The 15,266-nt window shown below is 40.1% G+C and overlaps 1 protein-coding gene across 5 annotated transcripts in view; it reads left to right on the plus strand.

Moving 5' to 3' along the window:
- The window catches only part of LOC6567113 (protein sickie), a 178,903-nt gene that overhangs the window by 128,415 nt on the left and 35,222 nt on the right, over positions 1 to 15,266 (plus strand). For 3 of the 5 annotated variants that reach the window (XM_043214691.1, XM_032739645.2, XM_032739644.2), the window contains 5 exons: positions 8,907 to 9,469; positions 10,068 to 10,212; positions 10,279 to 10,587; positions 14,192 to 14,541; positions 14,632 to 14,783. In XM_043214691.1, coding sequence (XP_043070626.1) covers positions 8,907 to 9,469; positions 10,068 to 10,212; positions 10,279 to 10,587; positions 14,192 to 14,541; positions 14,632 to 14,783 — 1,519 coding nt within the window. Of the gene's footprint in view, positions 1 to 8,906; positions 9,470 to 10,067; positions 10,213 to 10,278; positions 10,588 to 10,728; positions 10,756 to 14,191; positions 14,542 to 14,631; positions 14,784 to 15,266 lie in introns of all 5 variants that reach the window. The other 2 variants (XM_043214689.1, XM_032739643.1) reach the window with 1 other exon arrangement.

Below are 15,266 nucleotides of genomic sequence, written 5' to 3' on the forward strand. Positions count from 1 at the left end.
TAAAACCAGACAGCCTTAAGTGCACTTTTCTGTTTTGAACTGTATAATTTTGGCATGCTCTGGGCAACTAGTAGGTAGACAACGACTGGGTAGGCAACTACTGTCTACTGCCTAACCAATTGCGTGGCTATTCAAACAAGCCAAAAACGCCCAAAGTCTTGCGAAAAACACCGAGCCTATCAACTAGTTAGATTTGCACACACAGGTGGGCAGGTGTCGCTGTGCTGCTGCTTCCGCTGTTCAATGCCCCCGCTCCGCATACCCCTGTCGCGCAAGTTGGCCTTTTACTTTCAGCACACAACGCTGCCATGTGCTTCACACAGACTCTCTGGCGCTCTCTCTCTCTTGTTGTTTCTCGCAACCTGCGTTCTCTTTTAACGCGTTTGGAGCTCTTTTTCGAACTGGCCCGTTCTCTTTGACATTTTCGAACTTGGCATTTTCCTATAGTCAAACCGTCAACTGAGCAACCCCAGAAACGCATTTGGACGCTCGGGCGTTGCGGTTGCCATAAGAAAATGTTGTCGCTCGCCGCAAAGTCGTCAAAATAAATATTTTAAGCATATATTTCGTATAAAAAATGCAATAAATTACTTAAAGTAAATACGATAAATATATAAGTAAACTTTAAGTGAAGTGAAATGCAGATTAAATGAAATTATTTTTGTGATAAGCCCTTCAGTCATTATTGTGTGTTGCATATTTTGGGGAGTACTGCGGAGGAGTTCATCGACGACAACATGTTCTAACATAGCAAAGGTAATCAATTGAATTGAATTTGACGATACTATGCCAATAATCAACTCTTGGCCTCTACAAATGGCCATCAAATGGAGCCGTGTCAATGACTGCTACAGGCCATTAAACTTCCTGCCGGTTTTTGTTTACATCGCAAACTGTTTGTCCTGCCGACGAGTTCTATTTACAAAGGCTCGAGCGCAAAGGGTTTTGTTGGCACTGTAAACACAAACATTCGTGGACTCATGGGAGATATATCCCAGTGATCCGATACACACACACACACTCACACACACACACACACACATACTTCGACTTATATGTTTGATAATAAGTCGTACTCTGAATAGCAGAGCAATTCAATTTTTGCTAGCCACTCGCCTCGTTTCTACGGTTTGTCTCTCAATTTCGTCAATTACTTCCAACTGTCAGGTATTTGATCATAAATCTTCGTACCTGTTCTGTATACACAAACACAGACACACACACCAACTCACCCTCACATGGGTGCCAGCCTGTGAAGTCCTGTGGCCAAAAGGCAACAGCGCAAAAAAAACGGAAAGAAACAACAATTCGAGAAAAGGGCAACATTTGGCCATAAAACAGCAACAGGCAACATGCGACAGGTTTGGGGCAACATTGTGTGCATATTTTAGAGCAGTTTATAGACCAAGCTGACTCAACGCTACATAAACACACACCCCCCTCTCCCCACCCCCTCCCACACTACTACTTCTTAGGGGGTTTTAACTAAATTGTTTCTCTGTTGAGCTTTAGTTAAATTCGCAATGAGCTAAGCGGCTTTAAGCGCACGCCTAACGGCTAAAGCGAGAGGGAGAGAGAGACAGAGGAAAGATTATGCATGTATTGAGTTAAACCCTTGTGGCATGATAGACCCACCCACCATAAGGAACATGTGTTGCAGGTGCCTCACAGGCAATCGGAGGTTTCTAAATCTAAGTCAGGTAATTACTGTTATGATTATGATTTATTTGAGTAGGTCAAAATGGTTGGCGAACTAGACGATTCGTGAAATAATAATAATAATAAAATAATTATAATAATGTTACTTATAACCATAAATATAATATAATAAAGATGGGGCAGTGATATTCAAAAGTTATATTCTCAAGTGCCTAACAATAATTATACTAATTTTACTTGAAGAGAGGCATTTTATATTTCGCTTAAACACTACTAAGCTGACTTACCAAAGGTTTCGCCTTAATTTTAAAATTTCTTATCCACTTTTTATGTTGCACAATAAACAAAACACATTTCCAATGAGTTTTCACAACGAATTTCGCAAAGATTTTGAAACCAGTTTATTTAAGACACGTTAAGATACGTTCATCCATTTGCCAGTAAAATATCGACGGATTGGGTTTAAGTTGCTTAATGTTCACCTACGTAGAAAAGTCACATTTGTAGTCTTTTGGTATGTGTTCTAAATAAACATGGTTAATTAACATGTCCTTGGCGAATGCATCCGAGCAGACTATTAACATTAGCCTTTCATTTGACAAAAATGAGCACCGCCTACTTGCCCATTAATTTTAGCGTGCACCAAGCTGGAGCTGGAGCTGGACTCCAGGAGGCAAAACTGTTTACTCTGCTCATTAATAAACTCATTTATTAAGTTGCTTAGCTTGTCGGTGCGACAGTCGAATCGCTTTTGAAGGTGGCACGCAACAGACTGTGCTGCTGCCTCTCGGTCTGCCTGCCAGTTTTGGGCAACAGTTTTGCCAACTAATCACATTCACATTCGCCATCGATTTTCCCATGTCTTGAGTGTTGGGTGTTCTATGTCTATGTCTGCCTCTGCCTCTGCCTCTTCCTCTGTCTGTGCCACTGCCACTGCCACACCTCTCGACGCATGCATGATGGTGCTTATAAATATGTGAGTCACCCAAAGGTATGCCCATAGTCGTCTCCAGACTCGTATATACTCTGCTTAAGTTTGTGTATTGCAATTCTCCTATGGCTCTAAATCATGCAAAGTGTTTGCGTTGCGGTTTCTCTGCGGCAAACTGTAACGTTTTTAGGCCAACTTGGTTAACCCATTTTCACACACACACATAGACATAGATAGGCTTTTGCCCGTGCTTTCCTGTCCTATCTGGTGTTTTACTCTGTATAGTGTGAATCTTTTTGCCATTTCGATATAAAAGTGTTTATGTGTAGGGCGTTTTTATTAGCTTCGGACTGTCTGACATAAATTTAACATTAAATTAAGTGCCATTTACCTAGCACCACGAGGGTTGCTGCAAACTGCCGACTGACCCCAAAATACTACCCCCCACTTCCCTGGCCAATGTCGGGTTTATTTGTGCCCCTTTGGCACGTAACAAGTTCATTGCACTTTAATAAACTCTAAAACGAAACACAATATGCAATCGTCTTGCGATTTATGACTTGATCAATCTACACTTTCAAACTGCGATTGAGACTGAAATGAGCAATTGAATCGGGTTGATATATTTCAAATTATTCTACTTTTTGTCAGCAGAATCATTTTATTAAATATGTAGAGATATTAGACCTTAATCATCAAAATCGAAGCAGTAGATAAAGTGCTTAAAGATATTAATAAGAAATTAAATTTAAGATATTAATATCAAATTAAATCCCAAAGTAATAGCAAGGAGTAATCCTTGCCGGACAAGAATACTTTAACTTGATAGACGCAAGAGGCTTAAAAAGCGCAGGAGAATGTTCGTCAAGTTGTAGTTGAAAACTTCACTTTCATGTTGTAATTTGTACCTTCTTTAATTAAATGTGCTAACGGAAAGTCTAGTCGTTAGGTTTTCGAGGGTTGTACTTGTCTTTTTTTTGTGTTTTTGTATGGGTTGCTTAAAAGTTTAGCCTTAGCATATTAGCAAAGTTTGGTGTTTAATTTAATTTGCATTTGTTTTTCGCTTAACGCTCGAAGAGTGGCAGCCACGACGTTTGCGTCTCGGAATTTTCATTGAAAAAACTTGTGCTGGAAGTTTGACAAGTAGAGAGAGAGAGACAGAGAGAGAGAGAGAGAGGGATAGAGAGAATTTGGAGGAGTTATCCACTTGGCTTAAGGCTTTAAGTCAACGCATAGTTGCTTTTGGGCTTTTGAGTTGCTTAATGTGCTGAGGAGCATTTCATGGCCGTCTGCTTTATGGCCACTTTACTCACACGACTACCAAAAAAAAAAAAGAAGCAAAATAAAAAAATATTGGAGTGGAAGAGAAGATGAAGGAAGACTGTAATTTCTGTTTCATTGTTGTGAGTAAACCATAATTTATGGCGAATGGGGGGAAGTCGTAAAAGCCAAACAATTGTGCGACAAGGAAGAGCACCCTGTTTGACTATCTGTCTGTCAGTCTGTCATTTCCATAATTGATGTGCGCCTACCAGCTTCTCTTCTTTTATTTCTTTTTGTATTTTTTTCTTTTTGGCAGCAATTAGGAGGCTGGCATATCTGCTTAGACTGCTTTTGCTTTAACAAAGTCCTTGACACAGTCAGCTGGCAAATGTGGCAAATGTGGCAAATGTATGTTGGCCAAAAGTGCTACATGCTGTTGTTTGGTTTTTGCTGTTGAGTTTTGCATGCTTTTGGGCGACGTTGCAAGGCCAAAGCCAAATGCCCATTTGAAGGTTGCGTGCGTGGGCAAGCCGCCTGCCATTTCTCATGTTCGACACTTTCATTAATGTGTTTGCTTGTACTACTTGCAACGCCTAGCAGCGTGTGGCTGTCGGAATTCCATTCATAACATTTTATCACGCAGGAGGTGAGGTGTGTGTGTGTGCTTCCTGTCGCTGATAAGCCAACCTACTTTTACGCCTGTTGACAGTTTTAATAAATGAAATATGCGAGAATTCTGCAACACAAAGGCAACATCCTTGTTGGCTTGCATGGCAAGGGGATGTGCAGTATCCTACAATAAGCTTTTGTATAAATGCGAAATTAGAGCCACTAGGTTAGTAGCTAGTTACTTAACTTAATTCTCTACAAATGAATGCATTATTAATTGCACTAGAGAAAGCCCAATCTGATCCACCTAACCATCCCTATGCTAGCTCGGCAATTAATTAACTAGCTCGCACTAGTTAATTGTTATTTACCTATTTGGGCACTTTTATTTCACTTTTCCTCTTTACCTAAGCCTTAGTACTTGTTTTCACTTGTATTATGCCTGCATGAATTAGGGTCACTTATTTTCAAAGGATCCTCAAATTACACGCCTAATTGTCTAGCTAAAAGCTGACCTCAGTCCAAGTAGTAATTCAAACGGCTGAAAGCCCCGGAGTCGGCTGTCAATTAAAAGCGGCTATTACACGAACACGTCCGACAAACAGTGCCTGCTGTAAGTACTACTACTCCCCATCTGCGATGTAAATAGAACACGTGCTGAGAGGCGCTGCATAAATTAGTGACTAAATTAAAAATTACACAACAAGAATTTAAAATAGCTCGACACGAAACAGCCAAAAACAGCCGAAACACTAAAGCGCACCTCGGCCAATTTGCTTATGGCCTTTAGCAGCTGCTGCTGTTGTTGTTTGTTGTTTGTTGCTGTTGCTTTGTTTCTGCCAATGAAATTACATTTGGTGCATAAAATTAGTTTGCGACTGGTCCGTCGTCCTGTGCCCCAAAGGATGGCAGCCTACAAATTGTAATGGCTAAAGCGGAAAAACCGGTTCGAGGCAGACATGCATGGAATTTGTTTTCCACAGTCCACTAAATATATTTCAAATGCGTTTGTGGTCCAATGTGTGCCCAGGATAATACACAAAATGCTAAATGGACAAATGCACAAGCCAGGGGTATGGTTGGTGGGAGGGGCACTAAATGCGCACTTCCTTTGTACGAGAGTTGGTCACAGGAGTGGCGAGCTAAACCTATTAAGGGGACAACTGAAAGCTGAGAGATGAACTGAAATTTCATATTGAAAGCAAAAAAAATAATGAAATGCAAATCAATAAATGTATAAATATTACACAGGAAAAACAGTTGTTAGTGGATGAAGAATATTTGCCATTAAATATACCACTGAAGCTGTACTGAATAAGAAAGACGCCATCAGTTTTGACATTTGGACATTTGAAACTGAGAGAAAAAATTAAGTTTAGCTTAATAAGAACACTACATGAAAGTTTAATAAAATATTTGTTTATTTTTTGGTGATCCCCCTTTAATAAAATACAATTATTTAAATACAGAACATATTTAAGTTCAACAAAATATGAAATTAAATGTTTACTATTAAAAATATTAAAATATAAAGGATTTAAAAAAAAAACAGTATGATTGCTTTTGTTATTGCATTCAGTAATATAGGAAAAATCAGTTTTCAATAAAATATAAATATATTGTTTGTGATTTCAGATTCACAATAATCGATTCAATTCATTTGATGACGTCTGTTCTGCATTGAATGTCCTTTGACATATTAATCAATGTGGCTCGTCTCAACTTGCCCTTTTTCTTAAAGGATATTTATAGCATTTTCCCAATTCTTCCGCTTTATTTACTACACTTCTGCTCATGACGTCTGCCGCTGCTTCAGCTTTTTTCGACAGCTTTTCGAAATTTTTTGCACTCGCTTCATCTGCCACTGTGCAGCAGCGGGTGAAAAGGGTCAGTTGCCGGGTTTTCAGTGCATTTCCAATGAATTGCATTTTAAGAGCTCATGCAAAAGCATTTACAATACTTATATACATATATAGTATATGTTGTTGGTATATATGCTTTCCCTGTCATCGATTTGAGCTACTAGGTTTGGCGTCAATCGTTATTGATTTTACCGACTTAAACCACCCGCCCCCCACGTCCGTCTTTCATTCATGCATATTGAGTATGCGACAATTTATGAGCTTTATGTGTCACTTCTGACGCTCACTTTCACTCTGGCACCAACACACACACACACACACACACACACATACACATAGACAACCACCCACGTACATTAAGACAGACAGTCACGCATATTTCTAAGGGCTGCTCTCACCCTAAAGACCAACTGGACGTCTCAGTTACAGTTGAGCTCAGTTTTTATTTTTTTGTTGCAGCTTGTTGTTGTTATTGCTGTTCTTGTGGTCCCCTCACTTGTATGTCTGTATGTCTGTTGTAGCCTGGGCATATCTGGACGGTAATTGCTTGCTAGGGCGTAGTTGAGTTTTATGACCCAAACAGCTGTTTTTTCTGTTATTTTGCCCTCTCTTAAATCATAGCACACTTTTCAGCGGCAAATGCATGTCGCTTAAAGCTGCCAACGACTCACAATTAGTTAATTTATTTTGTTGCCTCTGTGAGATTGAATCAAACGCGCATAGATCTAATCTAAAACACACAGTCTGCCTTAAATTGCTACTATTACATTTTATGCGCAAAAAAAGAACAAAAACAAAAAACAAAAAAATATTCGACTTACAAGCAATTTGCAGTTGGCGTTTTCATTTTCAGCATTTGAAGTGTTTTGGTAAATTACATTTTATCTGTCAATTGAGAATATAAAAGCAATTTGTATCGCAGCGCATAGAAATGATTTGAAAATATTGAAAGCAGCGAGATAAAAAGAAATAGACAACAAAACAGTTTAATAATAGACCCACAATGGTCTTTAAACAACAGAAAAAACGAGGCAATTGTTTAGTGAAGAATATGAACTTATTTTTGGGAAAGATAAATGTATAAAACAAGGATATAAGAAGAAAATGATTGCAAAATGGGATTGCTTAAGGAAAAATTATGTTATTATAAAATAAATGTATGGTAAAGATGGAAACTTGCTTTAAGTAAAGACATCCACAGTCCAGAATTTCCATATATATATATTATTTTGCAGTTTTAAAGAGCCTTAAGCAATATATAAAGTATAAACCATTAATCCTAAAGATATGGTCTAAACAATACCTCAAATCACCTCAGACTAATCCGAAAAATGCTCAGACTGCCCGATAAGATCGTAAATTTAAGCGAATCGATAGTTATGTTGCATGTCAATGAGATATTTATGCGTTAGATAATTTGACGCGCCTGTTTTTTTTCCATAAATTTTGTCTTAATTTATAGAGCATTTTGGGGGAAAGGTATTTACCGCTCGATGGACACAGGATATTCAAATAAATGGCAATATTTATTATACCCGTAAGTAGCAGGGGCGACACGCCCAATTAGTTTTGATATATGGCCAAAACGTTCGCGTTAGCGTCTTCAGTATGAAATTTTATTGTTGACTTTTGTACAAAGTCGTTGTACAATTGTCGAAGACATCGTCGAATGTTTTTTGTCAATAGCTCAAGGCACTGGAGTGTCTTGCAAGTTTTGTACTCGTCCATTGTCATTTTAATTGAAAATGTTGGCCAGCACTCTCTCAGTGTGCTTTGTCGCCTCCTTTGTGTGTGGCAAGATGCAATTGTTGTCGCACTTTGACATCGTTATTTGCCCAACGTCTAAGCTCGCCTCGGTTGATTCTCCATTGTGCACCACTGTCGATTCTCTGCCTGTCTGTCAGTTTGTCAGTCTGTCAGCCTGTCTAACTGTCTGTCGTGTTTCTTCATTCATTTCTCAATTGCATGCCTGTTTGCACGCTGATTTTCCAATTGTTTGGCAGTTGCATTAAGCTGAGCCTTGAGTCTGATGCTTTGCTTTACACTTGGCTGCCTTTCGGTGTGGTACTTTCGATATACAACTTATATAACAACGACAATACGTATACCTCATCAGCAACAGCAATGTTGCAAGACTTACATAAATTACTCAAGCAATTAATAAAAATTAAAAATAAAATTAAGCACTGCCACACGTGGCGTATGCGCAATATAATTGGCATCTTGATGCTGTATGGCAATTAGCGACCAGCTGACCAAGGCAAAGTCATCGAGCAATGCATCATTAATATTTTGGTGCTTCTGTTCATTAAAGCTGCTGACCTTTTAATTAGCAATTTATAAATACTTCTATAAATTTGGGGCTTCCACAGAAACTATTTGTTAATATTGTTGTATTTTTAAGGAATAAAAATTAATTTGTTATACGTTTTTGTGTGATTATTTTTGCATTTAGCATTTATATTGGAAACATTGAACAAACTTTATATATATATATTAATTATATAAAACAAGGATCATTTATATCTGCATATGATTTTGGGACCCACATTAATGTTTCTTTCTATATCCGTCTATTGCAGCATTCGCAGCAGTCGCGGATCGCTTGATAGCATTGGCACCGCTGCCAACGGCAGCTCGGCGGCCAGCCAGGCCAGCTCCAGTGGAGGATCCACCAGCAACAGCAACAGCCACAACAATAACAATAATAATAACAACAATAACGTCAACAAAATGGATGGCAGTCCACACCATCGGCCAGGCTCACGAAATGGACGCGATAATTGGGGAAAAATGCCGGAACCACTGAATGGCCACAAGGCGGACAAGTCGGAGAAGTCATCGCCTTCGCGTCGCAACATTGGCGGTGGTGGCAGTGGCAGCTCCTCCAAACAGGGTTCGCCATCATCCTCGTCGCGCACCAAAGGCGTCCCACCCAGCTTTGGCTATGTGAAGCGAGCCAATGGCAGCATCGCCTCCACTGCGGAGCAGCAGAACATTGCCATGCTAATGGCAACCGGTGGTGCAACAGGCCTCGTCAATGGTTTACCTTGTGGTCGTACCGCTCACGTCTCCGCAGTGCCGCGCACTGCCAGCGGTCGCAAAGTCACAGGCGGCACCCAAACGCTGCCCAATGATATGAACAGTGAGTGGAACAAATTTGAACAATCTATTTATCATTTCCTATATGTTGTATATGAGACTCTGGCATAGGTCAAAAAGAATTGAGAGAAACAACAACTGATTCTAGTCTCTCGGACTTGAAACTCTTCTCATTTGATTTATATCCTTCTTAGCTGCAGGTAGCTTACATATGTACAAATAGAAGGGTGTACGCAGGGGGCAGCTTAACATTTTTGCTTTTAAACTTTGTAATACACACATTGGATTAGATTAAAGCTCATGATAATATTATAATTCCCAATCAAAAAATTTGGGCCCACCCCTTCACGACTAGGTGGATATGTATGTCGGGGTTGAGTAGATCAGAATATTTATTGCTCTAATAGCGATTTTTGTAACTTTAACTTTAACTTTACCTTTTGTTTTTTTTTAAAGAGAGTTTACCTACTTCAAACGGTATAGCCTTCAATATGCTTCTCTGATTTGAGCAATAACTTACCAATTTCCAGAAACGAACCTATGTATCGAGAAAAGACTTACTTATATATATATACTTAATATACATACATGCATATCAAATGTGTATAACCTACTAATCCATGATCTTTGCTCCTTTTCAGAGTTGCCACCGAATACACAGCATCGGAGTTTCTCGCTGACTGGTCCGACGGCGACTCAGCTGAGTCAGTCGATTAGGGAGCGCTTGGCCACAGGTTCGCACAGTTTGCCGAAGCCGGGCAGCGATATGCATGTGTTCCAGCACAGGTGAGATGAGCTCCATCTTAGAATTTTATTAATACATACTTATATATCTCGCTATGTCTGCCACAGGGTCTCGACACGCGGAGGCAGCACTCGGCATGACGGATCGCTGTCGGATACGCAGACCTATGCAGAGGTGAAGCCCGAATACAGCTCGTATGCCATGTGGCTGAAGCATAGCAATACGGCTGGCAGTCGTCTGTCCGATGGGGATGCCATTGATCAGATGCAGATTGGCTCGCCAGCGATGACGCGTCATGGCCACAAGATGCTGCACAATCGATCGACGGGCGCGGCGGGGCAGGGACAGATGACCGTGCAGGGCAATGAGTCGCCCTATGTGCAGAGTCCGCGCATGAATCGCAGCAATAGCATCAGGTATGCATTTGAATAGTATTCATTCGATAAGCATGCACTCGAACCCTCTCTTTTTCCCTCTCTCTCTTTCTCTTTATCTTTCTATCTCCCATTTTTTCGCTCTAACTTTCTTTGAACTTCTTCACTTTTGACCTCGTAAAGCTATCTGAAAGAAAGGACATACCCAAGGTGACTTTGCCACACAAATCCGCTCACTTTTGATGTGCACTTTAAGTTTTGCATTCTTTTGCATGCCACGCCCATTACGCCCACTTTTAACATCGCATTCCAAAAGAATCAGCTGCAGTCGCGCTCTCTAAAAGTGTTTGCCGCCTCCAGTTCACATTTACATTGCCGCGTCGCCAAAAATTCAAATTCCACATAAGTGTCAAAGTTTGTGTGTGTAAAAATGTGTGTGTGTTGTGTGTGTGTGTGTAAGTGTGTGTGTGTCTGTGTTGTTGTAGACGTCGCGTTCATTGTGTTCTCATATGCCCTGACAAAATAATGGGCATACGTCATTTGGTTGAATCACTTTAAAAAGTTTTTGACTCTAAATTGGAGGAAAAATATAAGAAATAAATATATATCATCTTGAAAAGTATTCTATCTTTAGAAACTTTCAATAATTAATATATATTTTGTTTACTATATAGCTTATATATATTTATATATATATAGTTGCTTAATTAGATTTGCGTTCAATCGTTTAATTATTTCCATAATAATCCCATTATTTAATTTCAATAAGCTTAAACAATATTTTTTAAATTTTAATTCGAATCTCTGGAAAACTGGATCTAAAAGCAAACAAATATTGTTATCCTAAAAACAATGTTAAGTGTTGAGGCTTCTTCAGCTCTTTATATTCATATTGCTCTCTGCTAGCTTAATGAAATATCATCAGCCTTTGTCAAATTACCACATTATTCTTTGCCTGTCAGCTCACACACTCACATGTACACACACCTACACACAAATGTGTGTAATGAGCTTGTTTTTTCATGCACGCCTGCAAGTATGCAAGCAATTTGTGATAGTTTGGTTTTGGTGGCAGGGGCAAGTCACCATATGTCTGCCGTAGTCGCCACATCTCGTGCATATATTAAAGTCACTGTGGAAGCAAGCTTTAAGAGGAAGACTGTGTGTTTTGCTGGCGCGCCCCAAATAGTTAAAGGGCAACTTGTCGCAGGGGAAGGATGGGTGTTGGGACTTGCGTTATGGCCACCAGACAATGTGAAAGTTGTGTAAAACAGCAAAGTGTGCAAAATAACAGCAAAACGAAGAGTGCAGCAAAAATGAACACAAAATGGAAATCCAAAAAAAAGAAAACTAGTGTGGGTTGTTGAAGGGGCAACGCTTTCGGCTCGACGTATAAGTGTAAATAGCAGCAAAGGGGGCAAACAGTTGCTGACTATGAGCGGGGAAGCGGGACGGCGGGGGTGGCCAGATTATTATTTGACATGTCAATAGGTTTCGTGAACCTTTGACTTGGCCATGGCACAGCACAGCACAGCACAGCACAGCTGAAATGAAGTTTGCCTCTGGATTGCCATTTTGGTGCTGTCTTTGTGGTTGTTGATGTTGTTGTTGTTTTTACTTCATTCTGGCCACGTCAGCAGCTCGCAGTTGCAGGCGAGTGTTGACTCTCAAGTGCTTCATTAAAATTTTTTCCAGCAATGCTTATAAAAAGCAGAACGAAACCCACAAATATGGGGTTCAGTGCAGAGCAGAGAATTCTATATGAGACTGGTGAATATTGCCAAACGCAATTTTGAGAATGAAACTATTAATAAAGCCATATAGGTAAAATCAATGAATGCTTCGCCAAAGTATTTATAATAGATCAGAAACAGAAAGAAAAACAGAAACAGAAAATCCCTTCAGCAAAATATTATTAATCCAATTTTATGTAGTTCAAATGGTTTTCAGTCCGTTTATCTGATCAGAGTAACGAAACTTGTAATCAAGTCAGATCGTATGATTAAAGAATGCTCTGTTTAATATATTCCATCCATAACTTTCTCTCTAAGTCGCACTTCAATACAGTGCCTTTTAGTAGAATCTGCCTCAACTCACTCACATGAATCGAACCTGTTTGCCATTCGACTAATATGATTACCAGCACTTGCTCTCAATGCATCAATTATGCAGTAGGAAATGGCATGCGGCTAACGGAGGGGGTTGAAGTAGTGGAATATCAGCAAATGGGAAAACACTCGAAACCAGTTTCGGTGGCTTGTTATCTAATCTTACAGCCCAGCAGACGAGAGTGGGGCGGGACGAATCACTCACATACTGAATGGTTGTTGGAGAAATGCTCTACAGCGTTAAGTAAACGCCCTAGAGCGTACCCAAAATCCAAACGAACACACACAAGGCGTCACACACACCCACACACACCCACACACACCCACATACACTGGCACAACCCCACACACACCACAAATGCAAACAGGCAAAACATGTGCAGACGAAACGGAACGGAAGAACGGAAAGAGAAGTGTTGGGCACACATGACGTATGCGTAATATTAGATTTGCATGTGAAATGACTTTAATGCCAGTTATCAGCAGTGCGGTGGCCAGCACCAACAAGGCAACAAAAGCAAGTTGGCCAGCACAGATTTCCCCATACTCTACTGACGACCCCTTCTCATATGGCTGTCCTGCCACTCTCCATATATGTGGTCATTTTCTGAGCCGTATAAGCATCGTAATTTATGACAATTTGTCGAGGGATTTGCATGGACATCGTTCACCCCTCATCATTTACACACACACAGACACACACACACACACACAACAATCACCCACATGTCAAATTGTCGCTGACGAACATTAAACGGAAATTTGCGCATAGGCTAGAAATATGCAAAGCCCATTTTGAGATTGGCCTAATAAACTGCACAGCCACAAGCGGAAATTTGCAGGCGTCTGGCAAACACACATCACACACACCTAATACACACTCAGGAAGAGCACAACAACTGCAGCACCAATACTAATAGCCTTGTGGCTGTGAACTGTGTTGGCCAAAATTGTCAAGTGTGCTAATTGGGGCAGCTTGTGGTCAGTTTCATCAGTGTTGCATGGCTGATTTAACGCCCAAGAGGATCTACAATAACTTAAATCATTCTTTCCACACAGGAATGCAATTATTTTGACGGCTTTTACTTTAATATAATTACCCACATTGAATGCTTTTAATGGCTTATTTATTTGCCATTGTTTGCCATTTGCCATTGTTGCTAAAAGTTGTTCATGAATTCAAAAGTTACATTAGAGTGTTGACATTATTTACTAGTTACAAATTTAAAAACAAATACATTAAGCACTTATTTCAGAATAATAACAGTTTGCAAAAGGCAATCAGCTATTTTCCATTCCATTGCTTAATGCATTTACTAATATTCTTAATTTATAAACCATTTGAATTAATGAAATGTTCTTAAATATTAATACAATTAATGTTTATTGAATAATAACAAATTTAAGATGGCATTTTTATTGTACTTTACTCTGTACATTTTTATCATTTATCACTTATTCATATATTAATATTATACATATTAAAGAATCCACAATTCGCACCACAATCACTTGTTATTTTGGTTTTGCCACCACAGATCCACAAAATCGGAGAAAATGTATCGCCCGATGCTGAGCCGTGGGGTAGATTTGGAAATCGAGCCCTATTATTGCCTCCCCGTCGGCACCAGTCGGATGCTCAGCGCCCAAATGGCCGCCGCTGTGGTCCACTCGCAGACGGACAATGTGGCAGCTGTTGCCTGGAGTCAGCCCACCTCACCCACACCCCTCAATCGGGGCCCCTTTGCGGGCGGCGCTGCGTCGGCATTGTCGCCCACACATGGCACGGCGGCAGCGGCGCTTGCAGCTGTGGCAGCTGCGGCTGGTGGGGAGCGGAGCAGCGTGAATGCCTCACATCGTCTAACATATCCGAAGAAGAACGATGAAGGTGAGTGCAGATAACAGTTGAAATGCTCAGCTAGTTGGATAAATATTAAACACCCCTTCCATCATCCATTCGCCATCATTCTTATTGTAGTTCATGGCAGCGCAGCTTCACTGTTGTCGGGCGGCAGCTCGTTGTACGGCTCAGCGGAGGAGCGACAGGCGAATGAGATCAGACGACTGAAGCGCGAACTGCAGGATGCACGGGAGCAGGTGCTCAGCCTGAGCAGCCAGCTGTCAACCAATGTGAGTAACCCGATTGCCCCAAATCTCCAAAATCACAGTTGACTGCTTCCGAAATGCAGTTGCCTCTAATTTGTTTAGTAAAAAGAGTTTTCCAATTTGAAGTTGCCGGAGTTACTTGAACTGCCAACAGACTAAAGATTTATTCTATTGGAAATAGTTATTCAGAGATTGGTCATATAGAATATAAATTAACTCATCTGAAATGTAGTTTTATTTCGAGATTGATATGGATTCCTCCCATTATATATAATATAAATTAAATCTACTTATATTTCCAGGACTTGAGCTATTTAAACATAAATTTAAAATTCGGTTTCTTATACAACAAGATAGTCATTGTAAGTTTAATTATAATTATAAATGCCGCAATCATTTTGATATGAGCTTCAGTATAAATCTGGCTCATTTTGGAATGAACCTCAGTATTTGTCTGTCTCACTTTTATTTGAGCTTCAGTATTGGTCTGCCTCAAAGCCAAATTCA

Source organism: Drosophila grimshawi, unplaced genomic scaffold (assembly GCF_018153295.1).
Source record: "Drosophila grimshawi isolate 15287-2541.00 unplaced genomic scaffold, ASM1815329v1 contig_1377, whole genome shotgun sequence".
In the NCBI taxonomy this organism is placed as follows: Eukaryota; Metazoa; Arthropoda; class Insecta; order Diptera; family Drosophilidae; genus Drosophila; species Drosophila grimshawi.